This window comes from Peromyscus leucopus, chromosome 1, assembly GCF_004664715.2.
Source record: "Peromyscus leucopus breed LL Stock chromosome 1, UCI_PerLeu_2.1, whole genome shotgun sequence".
Lineage (NCBI taxonomy): Eukaryota > Metazoa > Chordata > Mammalia > Rodentia > Cricetidae > Peromyscus > Peromyscus leucopus.
This window is the reverse complement of record NC_051063.1, coordinates 29,102,654-29,129,397: the sequence shown is the minus strand read 5'-3', so window position 1 is coordinate 29,129,397 and position 26,744 is coordinate 29,102,654. Positions and strand designations below refer to the sequence as shown.

At 41.9% G+C, this 26,744-nt stretch overlaps 1 protein-coding gene across 2 annotated transcripts in view; it reads left to right on the top strand.

Annotated features, from left to right (window-relative positions):
* Nucleotides 1-26,744, top strand: part of Atrnl1 (attractin like 1) — a 590,535-nt gene that overhangs the window by 423,423 nt on the left and 140,368 nt on the right. Inside the window, exon 28 of one of the 2 annotated variants that reach the window (XM_037205779.1) lies at nt 20,477-20,677. The exons of the other annotated variant lie outside the window; for it this stretch is intronic. Within the exon in view, the coding sequence (XP_037061674.1) occupies nt 20,477-20,545 (69 nt within the window). The 3' untranslated portion in view covers nt 20,546-20,677. Of the gene's footprint in view, nt 1-20,476; nt 20,678-26,744 lie in introns of those variants that run through there. 2 annotated transcript variants of the gene reach the window in all.

The window sequence follows — 26,744 nt, the reverse complement described above, 5'->3', positions numbered from 1 at the left end:
TAAAGAACGTGTGTCCTGTTCATGACAGCATGTGCGCCTTGGATGATAGGACCACTCTAAAGTTCTCCCCACTTCTTCCACCAGGATCACCTTTTACATTCGTGTTTCCACTGAGTCCTTCCAAGGCAGGTAGCTCTGTCAGCATGGACCACGAGCTCCAGCCTCACAGGAACCCACTCCAAAGCCATTTGCAAATGTTCGGTGTTTGTCACAGCACCATTCCATTCTTGGCTCTGAAAATCTGTATCAAGTTTCTCATAGTTGCCATGACATCATCACAGAGTAGACAACCTAAAGTCAGATGTTTATATCAAAAACCCCATGACATCGTCACAGGGTAGGCAACCTAAGGTCAGATGTTTATATCAAAAAGTCCATGACATCGTCACAGGGCAGGCAACCTAAGGTCAGATGTTTATATCGAAAAGCCCATGACATCGTCACAGGGTAGGCAACCTAAGGTCAGATGTTTATATGGAAAAGCTCTGGAGACAGGACATTGAAGTCAGGGTGTCACCTCTGTTTCCTTGGACGGCTCTGGGGGAAAATCCTTGCCTCTGTCCCCCTTCTGGCAGCTCCTTGGCAATTTTTGGCTTGTATCTACATCTCTGCCTTCATCATTACATGTCCTCTGCCTTTGAGTAACTTCATTTAGCCTTGTAAGAAGGAATAAATCATAAATCATGAGCTTCAGGGCTCATCCTGATCCTGTATGACATCACTTTAGTAAAGTACATCCACAGTGCCCCTATTTCCAAGTAAAGTTTTGTTCTAAGTTCTAGTAGGAATTACTTTTGGAGAGGTTATAGCACTGTGCTTCTACATCTACATCAGATTAATTGTTATGTGCCTTTGTTTTTTACTCACCCTTTTTGTTGACAACACTAATGTTAAGTTGCTATGGTGACAGTTTATTCATTTGACCCATGTATTCATTCTAATCCTCTATTCCAATCCCAGCTGTGTCTCTAAAATGCTAAGCCCTGACAGAGAGACTGGTGGCTATATCTTGAGAAATCTGGATATTGTGTCCCTCTGGAGATGGGAACTTTGCCAAGATGAGGTCAGAAACAGTAAAATGTTGAGGGTTTGTTGTTGTTCATTGGAGTCTACCTGCCACTGGCTATGGTTAAATAATAATCTCTGGTTTTGCTCAAGCTAGTACTTATTCTAGTCGATAATATCGAGTTCTGTTAACTGATTCTGTGAACTGATATTTAATACATGGTCTGCCATGGTTACCAGCCTGGGATTTGTTACTTTAATGTATCAGTCAATGGCAAAGCCAATGTGTAACACTAATGAATTGGGAGAATCTTTGTAATCACCAGTCGTGTGCCACGTTCATGGCTGAAGGTTGTTTGTTCCATAGGAGAATGATAAGGAAGACTGTGAACACATTGTACTCCCTAGGCCTTTGAATGGAGATTTGCAGCATCAATACAGGTGTTTCTCCATCTGACTACTAAAATGGATGCCTTCCTTTCTCGGCCTTAGAGAGTTTAGACTTCTTCTCACGTGAGACCTATGAAGTAACACCTCTTTTGTTTTAGGGCATCTGTCTCTCTTACCAGTGTTTGTGACTTTAATCATCTTCATAGCAAAGTATTCTGCAGATAATACTAGAAATTCCACCTCAGACTAGTATAAACTGGATTGGAGTTTTGTTTCTTGACAGTCTTGATGAAAATGTGCTCTGAGCACCTGTTTCATTCATGTTCTCTTATTGGGGAAGCAATTTTCCCACTCCCTCCTCCCCACGAAATATCACATCCTAAACCCTTGGAAGCTGTGAAGTTTACCTCGTGTGGTTAAAAAGCATTTGGCACATGAGTTGGACTAGGGATCCTGACATGGAGGTGTTCCTGGATGCTCTGAGGAGACTCTAAATGAGATCACCACTGTCCAGAGATAAAGGCAAGGGGATATTGGATTGCATGTAGAAGAAAAGCCGTGTGGCCTTAGAGGCAGAAACTGAAATGCCAAAAGTCTCCATAGACAAGAAAGAGGTTCCCTTTGGGAGTGTCTGGAAGAATGTTGCCTGGCCAGCCGCACAATCCCCTCAGCCCAGTAGAACTAACTGGAGTGATTGAATTGTGCAGGAAATAAAGTCCATTATTTTAAGCCACCAAGTTTGAGGTAATTGTTTACCACAGCCTCAAGAAACTAACTTAGGTGTGTAGCGTTTTCTGTAGGAAGATGTGAGACACCCATGCTCCTAACAGAAGTATTCTAACAGTATTATGTTTCTCAGTAGTCTGTATAGTTAGCAATCCTCCCAGTTAATCTGTGGTTTGTGTAATGTCCCTCTCTTTGATCTTAGGTGTAAGGCTCAACCTCACTATCAAAGTTAACTCCAAACTCCCCCATAAAACAGATCAAGACAATAGAAAACCATTCCAGCAAAGTCCTGGAAAACAAGACACATCTACCTGAACAGCACATCCCAGAGTCCCCACCTTCATAAGCAGCCACCCTTCTTCAGCCTCCAGTTTGTTCAGTTTTCATTTCACATTATAAATTAAAGCAGATTAAACCAAAGCTTCCTTCCTTTATGGGTGCAAAATTGATGGAACAACTAATTGTTCTCTCAAACGGCTAATTATATTTCTAGTTGCCTACTCGAAGGTCTAATTAGCCAATTGCATATGCTTTTGTGGGGACGAGGAGATAATTGGCATTCTCAAGCAGGTAATTAGAAAAGCAATTAGTATTGCCCAGACTGATTACAAGGATGAAAATTGTCCCCACCAAAATGGTACCAGTGTCTACTGAGCAGGAAGCCATTCTCTGTAAAGTAACAGCAGACTTAGTGTGTCTGGCAGTATAGAATGGAAGAGGGGAGAGAAGCCGCACACTGGGCCTGCCTGCGGCCCCAGCAGGCTTGTGGGACTACCAGAGCCCTCGCTGTCCTTTAACGTGCCCTGCGACTGGGGAAGCTCCCATCTGCCACAGTCACTGCCCGCACACCGACCAACGCGCATGGCCGTTTCCCCCTTGAAAGGCCATTCTGGCGTAGTGATCGTGTAGTGGTGTGTCAGTGCCGTCCAGTTTTCACAGGTTGTAAAATTAATGGTTCCAGGGGAGCATCGCCAGGTTGGGTTTCAGCTGCACCCCACCAACCGACTGGGTATCAGAACGTCTTCAGGGACATGCTTTAGTGAATTGACCTGCAGCATCCAGCTTCCTGTGGCTAGCAGGGTTCCTTGCTAAAATCCCTGCAGGTTTCCCTTCTTGTGATGCTAACTGCTCTTTGTTACCCAACTAGTTATTCCATGTAAATGAGGAGGGAGTGAAAAAAGAAAACTTGTTCTATCTGACAGCAAGTCAGTGAAATTAACTCTCAAGTCACAAGAAAATAAAATGTATGGAGAAGATTGGTGCCCTGAGTACCTGAAAATACTAAGCCTGCTGTCAGGCCAGAGGGAAAATGCCCGAATCACCACATCACCTGACACATTTCAGAATGGGTCCATGCAGCACAAATTACAGAGTGCTGGATGGGGCTGTGGTAATGGCGCCCACTGCTCCTCCCAGAGCCCAGGTACCCCTGCTAAAAGGGTTCAGTGCGTGGGTTTCGTACTGACAGTTGCTTGCGAGAGCTCAGGAACTTGAGGTCAAGTTTCTAAAAATGGCGCAGTATTCCAGAAAAGCTAATGACTTGGCGTGGACTGAGAAAGGGAAAAAAAAGTCTTTGCTGTTTTTCTCCCTGTATTTCCGTTTCTTTGTCCTTCTTCAGCATCCCTCTAGTCCAGTCTGTCCCTGGCTTTAATCAGGACCTCCTGCTTTGTGAGCCGGGGAGGGGGTAGAAAGAGGACTTGGGGAAATCTCCAGTGAAGTGAGAAGAAAACAAGCAGATATCCTTCAGTGGCAGCAGTTTAAGTACCGTAACACAACTGAAGATTAAAACGGGAGCCGATATCCAGCATAAAGACAACCAAGAGTTTGCTTTTGAAATTAGCAATTACTAGAGGATAATGTTGAAGGATTAAAGGCATTAATTACACAAAAGATAAAGAATAAACAGAATTGCCTTCAAATGAGTATAATAAGGTCTTGTTAGCCAGAGAGTGCAAATATTTTTATTAAAGACATTTTATACCATGCAACATTTTCTCTGTGATCTCATTTTTCCAAAGCATATTACAGTGTGTTGAGTGTGTTTACATATCCCCCAAGTGGATTTGGGGAACCATAGAATGTGTGATCTATGATGTTATTTATTTATGCCATCCTGTCTATTTCTCCAGAGCAGGATACTTTGATAAGTCCCATCCAGCCTATACCTTACGCGCCTCCTTAAGTAGAACTGACTTGCTCATTGATAACCTGTGAGCACTGTGTTCATCCCTAAAGCGGCCACAATTGTTTTGCTCCTGGTAGAGTGGCAACCTCTAGGATACTGAAAACCCATGTGCTAAGTCTTCCCTGTAGTGATGAATTCTAGTTGATTTTGTATCTGTTCTTTTTTTTAATAGTGCCATCTGTATTTTATTTTTATTTTTTCATTTTATAATTTAATTTTATTTTACATATCAGCCACGGATTCCCCTGTCCTCTCTCCTCCCCCTCCCCTCCCCCTCCCCGCTCTACCCTCCCCCATTCCCATCTCCTCCAGGGCAAGGACTTCCCTAGGGATTCAGCTCAGCCTGGTAGATTCAGTCAAGGCAGGTCCAGTCCCCTCCTCCCTTCACCCACACTGAGCAAAGTGTCCCAGCATAGGCCCCAGGCTCCAAAAAGCCAGCTCATGCACTAAAGACAGGTCCTGGTCCCACTGCCTGGGGGCCTCCCAAACAGTTCAAGCTAATTGACTGTCTCACTTATCCAGAGGGCCTGATCCAGTTGGGGGCTCCTCAGCTATTGGTTCATAATTCATGTGTTTCCACTAGTTTGGCTATTTGTCCCTAGAGGAGAGGGCGATCCCAGCTGGATCAAGAACAAAGAGGGAGAACAAGGAAAGAGACACCGTGATAAATGAAGACCCCATGGGAATAGGAAGAAGCAAAGTGCTAGAGAGGTCCACAGAAATCCACAAAGATACCTCCACAATAGACTACTGGCCTACTCTGGTGATCAGATGGCCAAACACCCTAACTGTTGTGGTAGAACTCTCATCCAGTGTCTGATGGAAGCAGATGCAGAGATCCACCGCCAGGCCCCAGGTGGAGCTCCAGGAGTCCAGTCGGCGAGAAAGAGGAGGAATTGTATGAGCGAGAGATGTTGAGACCATGGTTGTATCTGTTCTTAAAAAGTGGCAAGCAAGAGTTACTTAAGCTGGTATCCCACCAGAAGTATGTATGTTATAAAGACTGGCATGGAAGTAGAGTTGGGAAAGGAAGAAAAATTACTCAACTATGCTAGCTGTAAAACATTGTAATTTAATTTTTTAACTGAATATTTTGGTTCTACAGAAACTTGGCATGAATGTTTTTAGAATTACCGTTTTAGCTTAAAATTTCCTTTGCTTTTCCAGTTTTGTTCTTTTCTTCTTAATTTTATTTTTTTTAAGATTTTGTTTTTATTTTATGGATGTGAGTGTTTGGCATGTTTGTGTACCATGAACATTTGAGGGCATTGGAACCCCTTGAACTGGAGTTACACACAGTAGCGAGCTGTCATGTGGGTGCCAGGGACCAAACCTGCGTCCTCTGGAAGAGCAGCCAGGGCTCTCAACCACAGAACCGTTTCTCCAGCCCCCTAGCTTTATTTTAATAATTAACAGTGATAATAATTTAATCTCTCCGGCTCAAATTTGAGGGTTCTAACAGGAACCTGCTCTCCTTGCCCTCGGCTCTCACTCTATGTACTCCACGCTGCCCTTGGGACTTTCAGCAGTGCTAAGGGAGGAATGTTAATGTGTGTGCACTGGACACAGCTTCTCTTCCTGTGCTACCTCACCAAAAAATGTGGTTTCCATAGGAAACATAATATGACAGTTTTCATCTCAAAGCCTTTTAGCCCCCTGTTTCCTTTGGTGGGAATCACCACACACACCCAAATTCTCAAAGCTTACCCCCTTGCTGGCAGATAGAGTGGCTCTAATACTGCCTTCCTGGTTAACCCTGGCTGGGTCAGGCTTATGATGCTCTTCCCACCCCCTGCTCAGTCCTTCTGCGCCCCTGCCCTGCTTCTCTCGGTGCATGGTTATCTACTTCCGCCTTCCCACGTGTGAAAAACACCAATCATAGAAGACAAAAAGTGATCTGTACAGCTGGGCAGGGCAGCATAGGCCTTTAATCCCAGCACTCAGGAGACAGGCAGGTGGATCTCTGTGAGTTGAGGTCAGCTAGGTCTACAGAGCGAGTTCTAAGACAGGACTGTACAGTAAGATCCCATCTCCAAAAGAAAAAAAAAAACTGTTCTGTACAGTTTAGAACCAACAGCTGGGCCAGTGGAAACTTGTATAACAACACTTAGTTTAGAAATAAGAAACTGTGTTCTTGTCAAAGGTGACCACTGTCTCGGCTTCTTGGAAATCATTCCTTACAGTTCTCTATTGTTTTATTATTTCTTTATATATTCATTAATGATAGCATGTATTTACTCATTTAGAGTAATTAAAATGCCCAACCAAGTTATCTAGCATTCTTTATGCAGATGAATTTCTAGGCATGTTCTATAGCACCCACAAACTTTTTTCTTTTTACAGTACTAGGTATTCAAAGTAGGGCCTCACGTGTGCCTCACATGTGCCTCACGTGTGCCCTACCACTGCGCACCATCACAGCTTTTAGTTTGTCTGCTGTTTTGAGGCAGGATCTAGCTAATTTATCCAGACTGGTCTTGAACCTGCTCTGAAGCCCAGCCTGACCTTGAGCTTCTGACCTTGCTGTTTTGGTCCAGAGAAGGTGAGGTTATAAATTGGACCAGCAGGCCTAGCTCTCAATTCATCCTTAACCAAATTAGTTTCTGCCTTCTTCCATTAGCAACCTTCTGCCGCTTTACCTACAGCCTCCAGTTTCTTCTCTGACTTTCTTGCCTAGATTGAATTTATTTGAATCTCTGGAATTGCCCTTTCTAGATTGTGTTCAGATTCATCCCCAATTCTCTTATGGAACAATATTTATTTTGACATGGGTCAGGACCAATTGACCTGAAAATAATTCACCCCTCAGGAACCTAAGCGACTGCTGAGCAAATACCAGGTAATTGCTCTCATTCCTGGGGCACAAGGATGTGGTAATACAGTTTCTGACTTTGTTTGCCCAAACAGGAACAGGAAAGCTAAGGCCTGGCCCAACAAGGACTCTTTGTTCTTGGGCCCAGTCCTCAGAATGGCCTTGCTTTGCTGAAGGTTGTCATGTGGACAAGCCACAGCCTCCAGCAAGAATACTGCTCACAGATGATCTCATTTTGTTTCAATAATGTGTCCAATCATTTCATATACAATCAAAATGAGTAATCAAGGGTTATGCAAATGAGACTTTATCACCCTCAGAACCTCTGCCATTTGTGAGAGTCCTTCATTCTCCTCTAGTTGAAGTTGCTATTATTCTCGTCGTCCCAGTGTTCCCTGGAACAATGTCCGTCTTTCTTTTGTACACTATAGAGTCCAGAGAACTGCACTCATTTTCTGTCTATGTTTCTAGAATTAGGTGTATCATTCATCTATAATCTGAGTTCTACAATAGCTGCAATCACTGTGTCACTGGCCCCTGAAATGAATTCTTAGATTCAGCAATCACTACACTATCAACATATATTAAGTGGAATATCCAAGTCCTCTATTGAGAATATTGCCATTTTACCGTCTAGAGCAGCATGGTGAGTGGAATCATGTATGTCTGAATTAACTTCCTGAGCAGCCTTTTATTCACTGTTCTGCCTTCTCTTTACATTGGCTGCATTTTACTAGAGACAAAACGTAGAACCACGGATGATTCCACATATCCTCAGAGCTCTTCTGATAAAGATGGAATGTGGAAAGTTTTATAAGTAATATATATATATATATATATATATATATATATATATATATATATATATATTTGGTTTGGTTTGTATCATTGTTAGTACTTCACCTTTCTTCCATTATTCTAAGAAATAAATTTTAAAAATATCCCTTGTTACATTTTTGAAAGAAATTTTGTTGTTGTTTAGTCAATTTAATGTCAATTTATTTGTTAGGTTTAAACAAAAAAGAAATAAAAACAATCATATAAATCTTCATACGTTAAAACTGAGGCATCTGTTTTCAGTTTGAGAAAGTGGCTATTTTAGTGATGAGCTAATACAGTTCTCTGAAAGAATTCTTACTGTTAGCCGGGCGTTGGTGGCGCACGCCTTTAATCCCAGCACTCGGGATGCAGAGGCAGGCGAATCTCTGTGAGTTCGAGGCCAGCCTGGGCTACCAAGTGAGTTCCAGGAAAGGCACCAAAGCTACACAGAGAAACCCTGTCTCGAAAAACCAAAAAAAAAAAGAATTCTTACTGTTAAACATTTAGAACCAATATTATTTGGAAGAAATAATAACATAAACAGTTATGTGTAACACAAATCTTAAAAAGTCTTATTAATAAAAATCCTGGAGCCAGATATTGAGGTGAAAGCTGAAAGATCAGAGGAATAGAAAAGCCAGCCATTAGTTCTTACTGCTAGGAAATCCTCAGTCCAAGAGAGAGAGTTACTTCATGTGTACTCACACTTATATACCTTTCTGTCCCTGCCATCTTACTTCCTCTCTCCACCCAGCTACCTCACTTCCTCTTTCTGCCCAGCTCTTCCTGTCTGTACAGATCTCTATGGTTAACCAGTGCTGGGATTAAAGGTGAGTGCCACCATGCCTGGCTCTGTTCCCAGTGTGGCCTTGAACTCACAGAGATCTGGATAAATCTCTGCCTCCCGCGTGCTAGGATTAAAGGCCTGTGCTACCACTGCCTGACTTCTATGTTTAATAAAGTGGCTGGCTTTTTCCTCTGATCCCCAGGTGAGTTTTATTTGTTCGAGCACAAATAAAATATCACCACAGTTATGTCTAGACACATAGGAGAACTTTAAGAAGGGCTTTAAAGAAGAGGATTAAACAGTTTTTCATCATTGCCACAAAGTAATAATTTGACCATTTTTGAGTGTTCTGCACTAAGGTAATCATGACAAGGTCTCTGAGGTAGTATAAAATGAAAATACAGTGTACAGAAAAAGTAATTGATGGCTATTCATTATTGTGGCCCTACTAGGTTTTGATTTCTTGTCATAGGTTATGCCTGAAGAAATGTCGTCTTTTATATATTTGTCTTCAAATCAATTGTGTGATAAAGTTATCCTGTATTTGAAGAATTTTATACCATCATAGAAATCAACTACAAGTTACTAATATGGCAGAGGTTGGAAGTTCAGCCATGATTATTATTATTATCTGAGTTAAAGTGACCTCAACACTTTCAAAAATATATTGATATAATAGCAGTTCATCATCCACATTCTATTAACCCACACTGAAAACGACACTACCACCATGCACTTTGTAAAATGACTTTCAAGACACTGAAAGCTCCATTTGGTTTTGTAACTCGAAGCTTGAGAACTACTTGGTAGCATGAATCTTAAAAGTTCTTATTAATAAAATCAAACCCGAGGCCAGTTACTGGGGTGAACGCTGGAAGATCAGAGAGACAGAACAAGCCACAGCTACCTCACCTTGTCAGTTCCTCAGCTGGTCTTGTCTCCTCAGACTGGAGGCCTCTGAGTCCTCATCCAGAATGAATCTCAGCTGAACTGTGTTGCTAGAAGCCTGAAAGCTAAACCAGCCAAATGCCTAACCAGGCCAAAATGCTTCTAGTTTCTCATCCTCACGCCTTATATACCTTTCTGCTTTCTACCACCACTCCCTGGGATTAAAGGTTGGCTCTCTGGGATTAAAGGTGTGAGTTACCATGCTTGGCTGTATCCTTAAACACATGGATTTCTGCCTCTGGAATGCTAGGATTAAAGGTGTGTGCAACCACTGCCTATCCTTTATGTTTAATATTGTGGCAGTTCTGTCTCTGACCCCAGATGAGTTTATTAGCATGCACAATATTTGGGGGGAATACAATACCACACCACTTGGTTTTAATGAACACATACAAAGTAGCAGATGGGAAGCAGCCATAATCTCTGAGTCATTCAACGGTGTGTCACACCAGTTGGCAGTACACTCATGTGACTGTCCGTCCATTTGTTCATCAACTGTACATTGACTGATCACTGCATTTATGAGACACTAACTCCTGTACCTGGAGAAAACAGAATAAGCTTTAGAATAAAATCAGTAGGGTGGAAATGAAGAGTAGGTTCTCCTGGGGTAAGAATTTGAGAAAAAAAGATAAATATGTTGTAATGACACTTATACAACTCTAGGTGTGTGCTGAACACATCAGTGAGCTATGCGTGTGCATTTTAAGTAGGTGGATTTTATGGAATGCGAATTTAATAAGGGCTTATTGATGGAAGAGATGACAATATTATAATGGTATTGATCATAGTATTACTGCCATTCACCCAGTGCTGACCAGCAGTGAAGTAGTCAGCCTCGGTTTATGAGGTGGTTCTGAGATCATTGGGCCACTTGGACTCATAATCAGCACTAACTGTGCATAATCCTCTAAAGGTGTAGAACAGCTCAAGCTTTCTAATACATTATCCTTTCATTTAAATTGAAGGAAAAGTTACATGTGTATTAAAAGAGCTTTTGTGCTCTTTGTTATAATAGAGAGTTATTTGTCACCTGTGACCTCCTTATATCCCTAGTAATTTAATGTATTTTTTCCTAAAATTGGGAACATTTTTCTGCTTAACCACAATACAGCTATCAGTGTGTAGAAATCATCAGTGTTGCTACCATCCATTCCTCAGGTCCCATTCAGTATTCAGCACTTGTTTCCATCACTTGTATCCTGTGGTAGTTTGAACAGAAATGGCATCCATAGGGTCATATATTTGAATGCTTAGCCTCCAGGGAGTGGAACTATTTGAAAAGATTAGAAGGATTAGGAGGTGTGGCCTTGTTGGAAGAAGTGTGTCACTGGGGATGGGCTTTGAGGTTTTAAAAGCCCGTGCTAGGCCCAGTCTCTCTTGCTCTCCTTCTCTGCCTAAGGACCAGGATGTAACTTTCAGCAATTGCTCCAGCACCTGCCAGCATGCCACCGTGCTCTCCGCCATGAGGGTAAGGGACTGAAACTGTAAACAAGCCCCCCAATTAAATGCTTTCTCTTATGAGAGTTGTCTTGGTCATGGTGTCTCTTCACAACAGTAGAACACCAACTAAGACATGGCCCAAGTCCAGTGAAATACCGAGGACTGTTTCATTTTTCTCTAAATATTTTCACAATCGTTCCTTGATTTCCATATGCTTGACCATTAAAAGGAATTATTTTGCAGAGGACATTAGAGTCCACTTAGATTTATCCAGTGTCTCTTCATGATTAGTGCCAGGTATTGTCACTAACAGCAATGTCAACACAGGCCTCATTCTTCTCACTGTATCCTCTCAGATCAGCACAAAGGGTTACTTCTGTGTCCTTTCTACAGATGTCCATTATTGTTGGGGTTTTTTACTTTTTTGGGGGACCCACCACCCAGCTATCAAATAAATCACATGGAAACTTATTCTTACTTATACATGTCCAGCCTTAGCTTGGCTTGTTTCTTGCCAGCTTTTCTTAACTTTAACTTATCCCACCTATCTTTTGCCTCTGGGCTTTTCCCATTCTCTCACTTCTGTAACTCTTACTCCGTGGCTTGCTGTGTAGCTGGGTGGCTGGCCCCTGGAATCCTCCTCCTTCTCTGGCTACTTCTCCTTTTCCAGATTTCTCCTTCTATTTATCCTCTCTGCCTGCCAGCCCTGCCTATTTCTCTCTCCTGCCTTACTATTGGCCATCCTGTAACAGGTACAGTAGTAACACAGCTTCACAGAGTTAAACAAATGCAACATAAACAAAAGTAACACACCTTAAAATAATACCTACAGCAGTCCATATTCTGTGAACATGGCCTTGTGATTTGGTATAAGCAGTTCAGTCTTGTTTCTACTTTTGCTACCCTGGCCATTTGTCCACAAAGTTGTGGCTCCTTTTGTGTGGAGTTACATTGAGCAGCTTCGGTGTCGTGGGCGTGTTTGTTGCTGTCAAGGTGTGACTTCTCCCAGGCCCCGCGGGACATGCATGTGATATTTCTTTTTCTGTACATTGAAAATACTGAGTTTCCAATAAAAGCTTCAGTTCCAACTTAGTTTCCAGGTTTGAAACTCTGTTCTAATTAGATGATTAACCCACTGCCAGCTATACTTACTATGATTACTTTATGAATTTGGTTTTGTTTCTGTTTCCTATCTCAGCTGCCCTCCATTCCTAGTGCAGATCACTTTCTTCCCTCCCAACTTGGTCCTCAACCCTAGCTCCTGCCCCACCTGACTGCTGGTGCTGTCCCACTGTGTGCTTTGTGTTCCACACCTGAGCCCACCTCACTCTGCCTGGACATGAGACCCTCTCGGCAGGGTTACCACCGCATGCACACACTTTCTCCACTCAGGCTCTGGGTCTGCACATGGCCATAACCCTCCCCATCTGCCAGGTCTCTGATACACCAGGTCGCGTAGCCTCTCTTTCTTACCACGTCTGAGAATGCCTTATGCCAGCCCCACGTGGATGTCCTACCTTACCCTCCCACATTCTTACGTTACCTCTGTCCCCTTCATGAAGAACTGCTCACTTCTGTCTATGTGTGGATTCTGATTTTACCACATCCCGGATGCCCTGTTTGGGCACCTGTGACTCTCCTTTGCCCGTGCTGTGGATGCCTCCCTGGCTCTGGCCCACCAAATGACTGTAGAACTAAATTATTCAGAAAAGGAAAGGGAAATAAATAAAAGAGAAAGGGAAGGAAGAAAGCTCACATGTCTTTCTCACCTAACAGAGTGACACTTGTGGGTGAAAAGGCCACATGTCCCTCTCTCCTTTTCTCATATCCTAAGAGAGTATCTTATACAAAGAAGTAGGAACTCAGTAAGTGCTTGTTAAATTAACATCAGCCAGGTTAAAGTTAAGAATTTCAATAATCCCAAACTTTACCTCTTACCAGTGAAATCTTTTGAGCTTCATCAATGTAGAGAATAGGGCCTCCTCAGCAGCATGGCCACTTGTCTTCCAAAGAGGACAAAAGTGCTTCTAAAGGAATTTAGCAAGGTGAACTCTTACCTTTCAGAGCCTGGGCCTTGAAATACAGTACAGTGATCACATGAACAAATCTGTTGATTTACTTTTAAAGTCATAAGTTTAAGAATAGCAACATAAAATGCGCAGCTCTTACCTCTTGGTATCACAGATCATAAATGATCAGAAATATGCCCTATTTTCAAAGCAGAGCTGAGTACATTAACTTCTGTATGTGCTCAGTCTTACAGCCATTCCCAAAAGTGACTGCAGAAAATGATGTCTGGAGGAGCATCACATCACAATAACCAATGGGGAGCAGAAATTATATAAGAACAACCAGTCGGGGGCAGGGAGCATTCTAACTCGGAGTTTTCTACCCTTCCTTCCTGTTACTTGAAGGGACAAAGTTTTATTTGCTTATCTCCTTCCTGATTATTATTATCATCCATCCAAGATCATTAAATACTCAGGATCAGGTACATAATTTATGGGACATGATGACAACAAAGTGTAGAGCTACTTGCCCAAAAAATTAAAAAGAGAAGGAAAGAAAAAAGTTGTCACACCTTTCATTTCCCCCAGTCTCTCTCTTAGCCTTATGGCATGTTCACGTCTGTGTAGTTTCGCATTTCCTCACACAGGTTTACATACCTGGTGTCATGAGTCTCTGGAAGTGCCTGCAGGTTCACCTATGACTGCAAGACCGAGAGTATGGGCGCACACCACCTGCTCCTGTGTCGGTCCTCTTCCTGGCCTTCACTGGACAGACACCGGGGCTTCCAGGGTGAGCTAAACAGATGACAAGTTCCTGTGCAAGCCAGGCATGGTGGCGGCTCACACCTGTAATGCAAGCATGTGGGAGGCTGAGGCAAGAGGGCTGCCATGAATTTGAGGGTAGCCTAGAATCGGGATCAAATTCCTAGCCAGCAGAAGCTACAAAATGAGATCCTATCTCATAAGCCAAAAAGGGTAGGGTTCCTACATCTGTTCTCATATTATCTCTCCCTCTCCCGCCCACTCCCCACCGTGTTTATATCAGTGTTGGTGTCTGTCAGGTACTGACAAGTCCTATGACAATGTAAAACTAGGTTTGGTGTAGTCAGTGTGGTAGACAGATAAAATTGTATTTCATTTACCTCATGAATGGCTATCGTTAGGAACACAAATGCTTTGGATGATATAGGGAAAAGGTAACTATTATATACTGCTGGTAGGAATATAAATTCATATAACCATTGTAGAAATCAGTATACTAAAAATAGAACTACTGCACAGTCCAGCTCTACCACTTCTGGGAATATACCCAGAGGAATCTTAAGTCAGTATATTAAGAGATACCTGTATATCATATCTATTATTTAGTACATCAGTACTAATTACAGTGTCCATGTGTAAACTTAGCCCAGGCATTCATCGCACATGAATGAATAACAAAGAGTGTGTTTACACGATGTTTACACAATACTGTTGCATCAGTACTAATTACAGGATCCATATATAAACTTAGCCCAGGTATTCACCAGCAGATGAGTGAAGAACAAAGAATGTGTATGCACAGTGCTGTTGTAGTGAGCCACAAAGGAAAATGAGAATATGTTCTCTGAAGGAAAATGGATGGATCGCCATGTTAAGTGAAATATGCAAGCCTCAGAAAAAATACCACTTTTTCTCTCTATGTGGATTCTAGATTCTATGTACACATTTAATTATTTTTATAAATAATACATTATATCCAGGTGACATGAAGGAAAAGACAAAACTGCCTGGGCAAAGGCTGGGGATAGAGTGGCAAGAACAGAGAGTAGACGAGAAAAGGGTGTAAGGGGTTGGGTGTATAACGGGTCCAGGCCTAAGATGCATTTGAATATGTGTGCCGTTGTGTACCATAGATATTTACAATGTATTTTTTAAATTTTGCTTTTTTTTTAATTTATAAAGATATCTCATTCTAAAGATATCCCATCTGTGGCTGAATGCTCCAAAGTCGCTCATTCTCTGCACATTGTCTTTGCCAAGTATCATCTATTGCAAGAAGAAGGTCCTCGGGTGAGGGCTGAGTGATGATCTGCTCTATGGGTATAGTAATATACCATTAAGAGTCATTTTATTGTTGTGTTCCTCCAGCAGAATTAAACAGTAGTAACTTTTCCCTAGGCCCAAGGCCTATCTAAGGTCAGGTTCTCGTCCACTTTATCAGTGCCTGGTGTGGATTCCATCTCACAGAGTTGGCTGCAGATCTGATATTAGCGAGTGGCTGGTTACTTTATAACGTCTGTGCCGCCACTGGGCCAGTGTGTCTCTGTGGAAGGTCACAGAGTTTAGAAAAACAATTATAAAATAGGTTAGGAAAGGTGACATTGAAGCAGAGGTCAAGAGAAGTGATGGAGGAATTCAGGAGGATACTCACAGAAAAAGAAAGATGCATGAAAGGGTGAACAAATCTGTGTTCTCCTCAGTAAATGCTACGTATTTCAGATGCAGTTTCTCAGGGTCCTATCACCCCCCTCCCACCTCTCCCTACGTTACTCATCTTGTTTTTGGAATCTCTTCCACCATATCCCTTCCCAATTAAGTTAGCCCATGTAAGAGTTCTGTCTTCTCTCACTCATGTAGAGAGGCTTTTAGCTCCCTGCTCCAAATCTCTCTTCCCTCTGCTCTTCGTAATGCTGGTGCTGTAGTCTCCCACATAGTCAATGATGTCTTCTCAGAAATCCAGTTGTGTAATTACATCTCACCAAAATGTGGAAGTATAAAACCACATGCTATCCCCAAATGCCCTCTGCTGGCCTCTGTGCTGTCCACTCTGTCCTGTGATGGAGCACTTCTCTGTGCTGTCCACTCTGTCCTGTGATGGAGCACTTCTTGCCCACTTGCCTTAGTCATCCTGTGATCTCTGCTCTGTCTCGTATTATTGAAGACCTACTCTTAGCCTCAGCCAGTGGCATCTTCGCTTGGAAGTCTTTCATCTCATTAGGATTCCCTACATGGTCTCTGTTTTCTTTCTTTCTTTCTTTCTTTCTTTCTTTCTTTCTTTCTTTCTTTCTTTCTTTCTTTCTTTCTTTCTTTTTTTGGTTTTTTTTTTGTTGTTGTTGTTTGTTTGTTTTTTCGAGACAGGGTTTCTCTGTGTAGCTTTGTGCCTTTCCTGGAACTCTCTCTGTAGCCCGGGCTGGCCTCGAACTCACAGAGATCCACCTGGCTCTGCCTCTTGAGTGCTGGGGTTAAAGGCGTGCGCCACCACCGCCCCGCAGGTCTCTGTTTTCTATAAGGTCCCTCTGCACATGGAATAAAAAGCTACTCTTAAGTCAGGGATGCCTTCTTATTCATCTTTATAGTCACCATGCCTGTTTGCTTTGCACTTAATAAACACTGAAAGCTTGTTTGTTGCACTCAGTAGTAATGACATTAATATTATTAATAGCAGTGGTATGAAATCTTCAAATAATATACTTGGAAATAATGAAAATTAAAATAATTTGAATTAAAAAATAGTGATTGTTGAGGGATACTGTTCTTGCTTTCTCTTTTTGCTCCAAGTGCCTCTTGAAGAAGCAGAGCAGCATGGAGCTGTCTGCCAGATGACAATAATCAGGGAACACTAACTCAGAATTGAAATGCTTCTACCTCCCCATGCTCTCCCAGCCTGGACCTCTGGATCAGGCCAATAAAATGTGCACTAACACTCCAAGCGTTCCTGGAGTCACTGCCACTGTCCCAGAACTCAGGTCAGTTTGAGGTCTCAGAATTGCCCTCATCAGTTTTCAAGTTAGATCAACTACCAGTAGGTGGCACCAAACTTCAGACTAGGGTAGGTGAAACTCAACCAAAAAGCCGCTCAACCCGGATGTCTAGCTGTCCAGCTTACCTCCGTCATTTTGGATTCTTATAGAAGTGCAACCCTACATTCTACACCGCTGAACTTTCCGGAAAGTAGCTTGAGTTTTCCGCCTTGCCCACAGTCAGGACAAATCTCTGTCACCCGCCAGTCCCACAGCCGCTCAGACCCAACCAAGTAAACACAGACACTTATATTGCTTACAAACTGTATGGCTGTGGCAGGCTTCTTGCTAACTCTTCTTATAGCTTAAATTAATCCATTTCCATACAGTCTATACCTTGCCACGTGGCTGGTGGCTTACTGGCGTCTTCACATGCTGCTGGTCATGGCGGCGGCTGCAGCGTCTCTGTTCTGCCTTTCTGTCCTTTTATTTCTCCTCTCTGCTAGTCCCGCCTATCTTTCCTGCCTAGCCACGGCCGATCAGGTTTTATTTATTAACCAATCAGAACAACTTGACATACAGACCATCCCCCAGCACAGCCAAGTGCAGACCATCTCAAACACCTGCACTCAGGCCCATGGTCCTAATCATCCTCTATACGGACCTGCTGGGTAACGTCACAAAGAACCCAAGAAGGGCTCCCACAGAACATACAGAACATCCCACAGCATATGACACTATGGCAGAGTCTCATTGTGCCATTTCCTAAGATCCCACTGTAGATCAGGTACCGATTGCAAGCTTTATCTCTAAAGCTCACAGCAGCCTGTGAGGCAATAGGGACTGGCATTCGTCTCCTGTTTGTGAAGAGCGTGATGCTGAGAGAATCATCTCTCCCCAGTATTGCACAGCTAAGTGATGTTTTCATAGTCCACTGTACTTCTGAGTCAAAGAGAGGAGGAGAAGGAGAGAAGGGAGCAGTAAATGGATCATTGCAAGCACTCTCCTCTGTCCCATAGTGGCCACTCTGCTCAGGAAAGAAGTGCTTCTAGCTGGTTCTGTCCTTCCTTCTCTGATTGTCCTGTACACTCGAGACTTTGCTAGTATCTTTATGGAGTCCTCAGAACTCACATGTGGGACTCCCCGCTCCCCCCCCCCCAGCCACAGTGTGACATGGAGAGGTAAGGCCTTTTGGAAGCAGTTAGGTTAAGATTAGGCCTTGGGATTTTCCTTTCTCATTGACTCCTATGAAGACTGAACAGAAGGCAGCCATGAGCCTGACAAGAAGGCCCACACCAGAGCCCTGCCATGATAATATGCTATCTCAGATGGCCAGCCTCCAGAGCAATAAGAACCAGTGTTTCTTGCTCAAGTGACTGAGTCTCTGGCATTTTATTATGGCATTCCAAGGAGTTGAAGGAAATTGTATTCTCTGTGCAGGAGCAAGTAAAAAGTCTTTAGCTCATCAAGACCTGGACCCAGAAGCAGCTCACAGGAGCATTTCCCAGTCCTAGACTGCCCTTTCCTTCTGTAAATGTGGCCCCTCTCTTGCTTTAGTATTTGGATTTTCCACTAGTTTGTGGCTTTCCCACTGATAGCCTTGTCCTTCATTACTTTAAATGTTTACCTGTTTTGATCCTGAGGAAGTCTAAGTTCTCTGGAAACCACAGTCTTCAGAGCTACTTGAAAAACCAAAAGGGGAGCCAGAGTAACTAGATAGGAAGGAAACAAATGGAGGAAACACATAGTGGAGGTAAGTGTAAGTAAAAAGGAGATAAAATTATAAAGCAAAGGTTCTGAAATCGCAGCGAATTGTTCCGCTTTGGTTGTGTTTAATACACTGTTCTGCCCTTGTTTGCAGTAAGGATGCTAGAGCATTATTATATGATTATACTTGAAATGCAAATTATAGTCTAACCTCTGTTGCTTTTCTAAACTCTTTAATTGTTTAATTTGTGGATGAAGGATATTGTTCTTGGGTTTTATTGGTTAAGATCTAAAATTATCTACACCCACACAGCCTCCTGTCTCCATGAACAAGGCTCTACTATTCTACTCTCTTGTCAGCCGGATTTTACTGTTCCAAGAAACTCTACACCAGAAAGATGAAATCATTATGCTAGTTAGATTTCATCAACAAACCTAGACATAAGAGAGGCTCATAGCAGAGCTCCCTCCATCAGATTGGCCTGTCTGTGGGGCATTTTCTTGATTGCTAATTGATGTGGGAGGACCCAGCCACCCCTGGGCGGGTGGTCCTGGGTTGCATAAGAAAGCAGTATGACCAGGCCATGGGAAGCAGCATACCTCCATGGCCTCTGGTTCAGTTCCTGCCTCCAGGCTCCTGTCTTAAGTGTCTGCCTTGACTTCCATTCCTGATGGGATGTAAGCTGTCAGATGAGGTAAACCTTTTCCTCAGAAAGTTGCTCTTGGTCATCATGTTTATTACAGCAATAGCAATCAGAGTTGGACAGTGATAAACACTTCCTTACTCTTTCAAGGACTTTTTGAAAATCCATCCAGAGGGACATTGAGCACTCTGCCATTCAATAGGTAGCATTGGCTGGGGACCCTCTAGTCTAAAATTTATTTCGAAGCCCATGCCTCCTGTGTCCACCAACCCCAAACTAACAGATTTATCTTCACCAACTCCCAATCAGATCAGTCTCTATTGTAAGATCTGCAGAAATCCTCGAGTCTCTCAGATCTCACTGTTGAGTGGGACAGGGGTGTGTCAAGGAAACAACCTCTTGTGGCACACCTCACAGTAAACAAACTTTGTCTCTTTTCAGGGAATTAAATAATAATAATAATTTTGTTCAGTTTGTGGAGAGTCATCATTCCACATGGAAGTGACTGAAGCCATTTTGTTTCTGTTTCATGACATGTACCCCAAAGGTCTGATTTTGTCTGGGAAATAGAACCTAGGAAACTTTTATCTTATATACTTATATCTGTAAATCCATCATAATTTTCTTTAAAAAGAAAGCATTCTGTCCAAATCTTACAACAGAATCACAGAAATGAGAAAAAAAAAAGAATTAGTCATTTTTATCAGAGAAAACTTCATGGAAAAATTATAAAATCATTATAAATACAATTTATCTGAAGTTATATTTCAAGATTACATTATTTTCTCTCTGGCATTCAGACACCTGAAATTCACATTAAAATATGTTGGTGAATAATTCTCATTCTCAGAAGTACCTTTTAAAAACTGCAATATTTCATAAGAACAGCATAAAATGAAAATAATTGACTGTCTTTTGCCTTGTGGGACTCAACTTTTAATCTAAATAGATATGAAGCATAATGACATTCATCTATATGAGACATTTGTAGACTTAAGAGAAATTAAGTCACAAGACTGCAAGACTAGTTCATAAATCAGCAAATCAGATAAATGGGTAAAACTTTCCCAGAACACTACCCAGGGGTTCCAGACTCCCTTGCAATTTGTTACCAATTCTGTGTATCTTTTTAGAGGAGGTTCATCTCCTATTGAATGTTTGGCAAAAAGATTATGGGAAATTAGAATTTATAAGAGCTTGCAACATTTATGCCATTTTTGATTTAACAATTTAGATGACTTGTTCAAAAAATTACCCCTGATTTTCATTTTCTTTGTAGTTTACTGAAATGCTGCTGCCATCCGGAGATCATAAAAGCACAGCAGAGACGCTGCCACACCACCATTAAGGCCATACGAAAAAGCAAAATGTTGCAGCTAAAAGTATTTTTAATGACTTGAAATTGCTTAGAGTGCTTTTAGAAGTAAAAAGGGTGCTGATTTATTTAGCTGGTATACTTACCTAAATTAATTTGGCAAGACTACTTTGGTCCTAATCCTCATACAATAAAATTTATATGTTAATATTTTTAAATGATGCATCATTTTCCCTGGTGGAGATAATATATTGCAATGACACAAACCTTCCAGCAGTCATTTAGGAAAGAGGGGAATTACCCATCACTCGGGTGTGATAAAGGCTTCGTCTCTCTATAGACTGCATTTGTGTTTCTGTGTGGCCTTGCAGAGCAAGCGTCACTAGGTGAACCACTATGAGAACAAATAGAAAACCAGTCCATTCTTAATTGCTCTTGGCAAGAGTTTTTAAGGAAATACCGTAGGTCTTCTTGCATAATTTTGTCTTAGTGTTTTTATATGTTTTAAGAAATAATTTTTATAGGTCTTTCTAATTTGTATATTCTTTACTACTGATTGGATGTTACTGAAATTCTCCATAGAGACCACTTCCATTTCATTACTCTTTTAATAAACATTAACCAATAACAAACATATAAATATATTTTCTGACTGGATAGTCTATCAGGACACACAGACTCTGTTATATATGCATTGTTTATTATGTTCCATATCATGTGCTTTTCTTCAGGTTTAGGGTCATGGCCTTGACATTGAAGATAAACATCACAAGAGATACCTTTAAACTAGGAAACTTTGTTATACATCTTAGATGAATGTGTTAGGCTCACACAGCTGACTTTTAATTCATTTTAACTATGTTCCAGGTACTGTGATGTCTGGTCTGCCTTTTAAAGTTGATTGTCTTGATTGTTTATTTAACTAATACCTCACCCCCCAAAAAATACTTGAATGCAAAGTATCTGAATCTGTATTGGTGTGACCTGAATGCTTGCATACGCCCAAACTGTCTTATGCTGAAGTCCTGACTCTCGATGTGAATATCATCCAGAGCTGGGGAGTCTGAGAGATGATTAGGTTGTGAGGGTGGTGTCCGCATGGAAGGTGTTAGTTCCAGTTTCAGAAGAGCATACAGTGAGCAGCAGGCCACCTGCAAGCCAGGAAGTGTTCCCTCACCACACTCACAAATCTACCAGCACCCATGCTCTGACCCTGGGCTTAATTTCCCCAGCTTTAAGTGTAAATATTTGCTTTTGTTAATATTTATATGAGCCAAAATGACTGAGGCTCATGCGTACCACAAACAATAACAAAGTTACCTTAAAACAAAGCTGGGGCTTTCTGTTAGACGGAAATATCATGTAATAGGGATAATCTCCCTTGCTCTATACTTCCTTTAAGTATGAAATGTATTATAATTATAAGGACATCAATTTGAAAATAGTCTTTAATATACAATGAATGCATTCTATACAACCTCCTGAGAACACACTCCTCCTATTGGTTTTATGTTAGTTTAAGGATTAGTCTATAGAATGTGTAAGTCCAGAGAATAATTGTAAAGGTGGATTTATTTCAGTGACTTTCTAGAAAATATATAAAAATATAGGAAGTCCTTTCAGGATCTAGGTGTCCATTGTTTCCTATAGAGTGGCCACATCTGCAGTCCTGTTGTTTCCTATAGAGTGGCCATGTCTGCGGTCCTGTTGTTCAGTATAGAGTGGCCACGACTGCGGTCCTGTTGTTTCCTATAGAGTGGCCATGTCTGCGGTCCTGTTGTTCAGTATAGAGTGGCCACGACTGCGGTCCTGTTGTTTCCTATAGAGTGGCCATGTCTGCGGTCCTGTTGTTCAGTATAGAGTGGCCACGTCTGCGGTCCTGTTGTTCAGTATAGAGTGGCCACATCTGCAGTCCCTGTTGTTCAGTATAGAGTGGCCACATCTTCAGTCTTGTTTTTCAGTATAGAGTGGCCACGTCTGCAGTCCTGTTGTTCAGTATAGAGTGGCCACGTCTGCAGTCCTGTTGTTCAGTATAGAGTGGCCACGTCTGCAGTCTTGTTGTTCAGTATAGAGTGGTCATGTCTGCAGTCCTGTTGTTCAGTATAGAGTGGTCATGTCTGCAGTCCTGTTGTTCAGTATAGAGTGGCCACATCTGCAGTCCTGTTGTCCACCCCATTCCCCTGGCTGTAACCGCTTTGCCAGTCCCAACAGAGCATGCTCAGGTTTGTCCTTGAATGCTTTCATCACAGAGGAAGTTAATTGTGTCAGTTTTATATACTACATATTTTAAACAGGACCATGAGTCTTTCTTTTGTGCTTTGGAGTTGTCTGCTTGGATGAATCTATCCTCTCTCCTTTTGGCCTTCCTCCTTCCCTCCCTCCTGCCACCCTCCCTTCCTCCCTCTGCATTTACAGTGCTATAAGAGAAGGCCTCATAAGCAGACGAAACAGCAGCTAGATACCTCAGAGCATCTATTCATGTTTTGGCCCTCTTAGGTCAGGCATTTGCCTATCAGTATTTCTTTCCTTCTGTTCTGCTCCATATTAGTACCACCTACTTGACTCTGCTGTGCTGAAACTTTGACAAGAGGGTGTCAGGCAGTTTGTGAGGTGGCAGACCCAAGACAGCGTTGCCTTACAAGGCCCTAAGGTGAGTGTGTTGGGGGTAGGAGAGGCATTATGATACCGGTATATTCAGGCAGCTTAGGCAACTTGCAGAATCCCTGGCAGAGTTGTCAGGGACTTTTAGTAACTAGATCATAAAATCATCCCAATAATAACCTTACATCACACAAGATGACTTCAGTAGAATGGATTTTCACGTTCAGAAATCGTATACATTTTCCCAGCATGACACTCACTTACCTAACATTTTACGCCACATAGAACGATAAATTATCCAGTGTGATCTAGAGTCATCAGACACATTTAAAAGTTTTATTGTACAGTATTTTAAAGTTTACTAACCATTATATAAAATTAATAAGATAGTTTATACTGTTTCTTGCTTTATTGACTGTGGGTAATAACCTGTAGGTGGGAATGATGTGACTAATAGCTTTTAAAAGAAACTTATTGAAACTTCAATAATATATTGCAGTGTTTTTCGAGTTTATTTCACTTCTGAAGTCTTAGGAGAATGGTCAGATACCAAGTTGCTTTCTTCACTGACTATTTCGTGGAGAATTTTCTTAAGTGAAGACGGGGGTTCTAATGCATAATTTTTCCAGCAGACTATTGAAGTTGAAATTCCATTTCCAGAGTCAGTCAGCTTTGTTTCGTGCTGTATTTTTAGCATCCTGAGGTACTGAGCAGCATTGCTCTAATTAATAACTGTAGGGTGAGTCAGTTCCACTGCTGCTCTTCTATTAACTGCAATTTCCTGTAGGAAATTAATAAGATGGAAGGAGGGGTGGCCGGCAAGAATAAATAATGCTACATTTGCAAGTCACTCAAATTCATCGGAATAGAGTAAGCTGCACAACTTCTGTTAAAAGAAAAATCAATATTGTAAGAGAAACTACTGTAAACTTCCTCAGTCAATTCTTTTTTAACTCTTTTTTTTCCCTTTTATTGAAAATAGTATTTTTTTTCCTCACAGAATATATCCTAATTTTCATTTCTTCCCCCTCTGCCCCTCCTAGCTCCTCCCCTCCCATCTGGATCCACCCCTTTCTGTCTCTACTTAGAATTCCAATAGTCTTCTAAGGGATAATAATACAATAAAATATAGTAAGATAAAACAAATACTAACCCATCAGAGTTGGACAAAGCAAACAGAAGGGAAAGAGCCCAACAGAAGGGACGAGAAACAGACTCACTCATTCATACACTCAATAATCCCATAAAAACACTAAACTGGAAGCCATAATAGATAAGCAAAGGATGTGTAGGTTAAAAAGGGAGAATATAACACATATGTATATATATATATGCTAAAATAGAAAATAATAAGATAATTTTTTAAAAAGAAAGAAAAGCTCTTACATGACATTATGAGATCGGGAACCTCCAAAGATGCCACTGAATTTGTTTTCTGTTGACCATCTATCTACTGTTGGGTATACAGTCTACCTGAAGAGTAGTTTGTTTCCCTAGTGAGACTCCCTTGGAGGCAAGTAAAGTTTCATTTACAAGTGGCTTATCAATTAGAGATGGCTTTCTGGGTTAGGGGGTGTGGCCATGTGTCCACTTCTCCTTTCAGCTCTGGGACCCCACCTGATGCAGACCCATGAAGGCCCTGCACATGCTGCCTCAGTCTGTGGGTTCATACATGCATCAACTCTGTTGATTTAAACGGCCTTGTTTTCTTGGTGTCCTCCATACCCTCTGGCTCTGTACTCTTTTCACCTCTTCTTCTGGGGGTTCCCTGAGCCCTGAGGGGAGAAATTTGATGGAGACATCCCATTTGGAGCTAAGTGATCCAAGGTCTCTAACGCTTTGCATAATGTCTGTCTGTGGGTCTCTGGATTTGTTCCCATCTGCTGCAGGAGGAAGCTTCTCTTATGTTGGCTGAGCAAGGCACTGGTCTATAAGTACAGCAGAATATCATTAGGAGTCTTTTACTATTATGTCTTCATGTTTGTTTTTACCCTGGGTCCCTATGCTGTCTAGTCACGGTGTGGGTGTGGCCTCTGTCTCATGGAGAGGGCATTCAGCCAAACCAGACGTGGTTGGTTACACCGTAAGTCTGCACCACTGTTGCACTAGCTTCTCACATCCAGGACACCGTTTCCAGTCGTTGGTTTTGTGACTGGTTTGGTGTTTACCTTTCTCCTTTGATGGCGTACAATACATTCCTGTACTAAAGATGCTAGAAAATGGGGTAAAGACTCTTATGTAGGCACCAACTCAACTTCTCCGTGTTCGGTGGGTTGTGTGGTGTTGTCTTTGGCAGTGGGACCTTGTCACCAGTTTGTGGAGAGCAGCCTATAGCCTTGGCAGCAGCCTGGATTATTTGGGGATTCCCAAAGGACCCTTCTGGCCAACAGTTCAATGTCATCAAATCCATGAACTGGAAGCTTCATTTGGTGACAAGATGGCTGGTTAAGACTCTGTCTCCCCCATTATTTGGTGATTTTAGTTAGATTGCTGTACATATGTATCCATTTGAGAAAGCGTCTATTCTCTAGTTTTAGGTTTACATACTACCCCTCAAATGGCCCTTAATTTTAGCTATCCCTCACCATATCCCCCCCCTCTCCCATCTCCACTTTATTTTGCTGTTCCATGCCCCCATCCATCCATAACTATCTATTCCATTTCTGCTTCCTAATGAGATGCATCTGCCCACCCCCAAGTCCCTTACACTAGTTAACCTCTGTGATTCTGCAGAGTATAGCTTGGTTATTATTGACATATCAGCTAATATCTACATATAAGTGAATACATACCATATTTGTCTTTCTGGGTCTGGGTTACCTTACTCAGGATATTTTCCAGTTCCATCCATTTACCTGTGAATTTCATGATTTCATTTCTTAACACTTGAGTGTAAATGTACAACATTTTCATTATCTGTTCATCTATTGAGGGACATCTAGGTTTTTTCCTATTTCTGACTATTATAAATAGAGCAGCAATTAACATGGTTAGGTAAGTGTCTTTGTGGTGGTATGAAGCATTCTTTTTAGTATATGCCCAAGAGTTGTAAAGCTGGATCTTGAGATTTATAAAGAGCTGCCACACTGATTTCCATGGTGGCTGTACAAGTTTGCACTCCCATCAGCAATGGATGAGCATTTCTGCTGTGGGATTGTCTGTATGTCAAATTGCTCTGATTGATTAAAAAAAAAAAAAAAAAAAAACACTGATTGGCCAGTGGCCAGGCAGGAAGTGTAGGTGGGACTAACAGAGAGGAGAAAAGAGAGAACAGGAAGGCGGAAGGAGACACTGCCAGCCACCGCCATGACAAGCAGCATGTGAAGATGCCGGTAAGTCACGAGCCACGTGGCAAGGTATAGATTTATGGAAATGGATTAATTTAAGCTATAAGAACAATTAGCAAGAAGCCTGCCACGGCCATATAGTTTGTAAGCAATATAAGTCTCTGTGTTTACTTGGTTGGGTCTGAGTGGCTGTGGGACTGGCGGGTGACAGCGATTTGTTCTGACTGTGGGCAAGGCAGGAAAACTCTAGCTACGCATTTCCCTTACTCAACATCCTCTCCAGCATGAGCTGTCACTTGTATTATTGATCTTGGTTGTCTTGGCAGGTATAAAATGAAATCTGA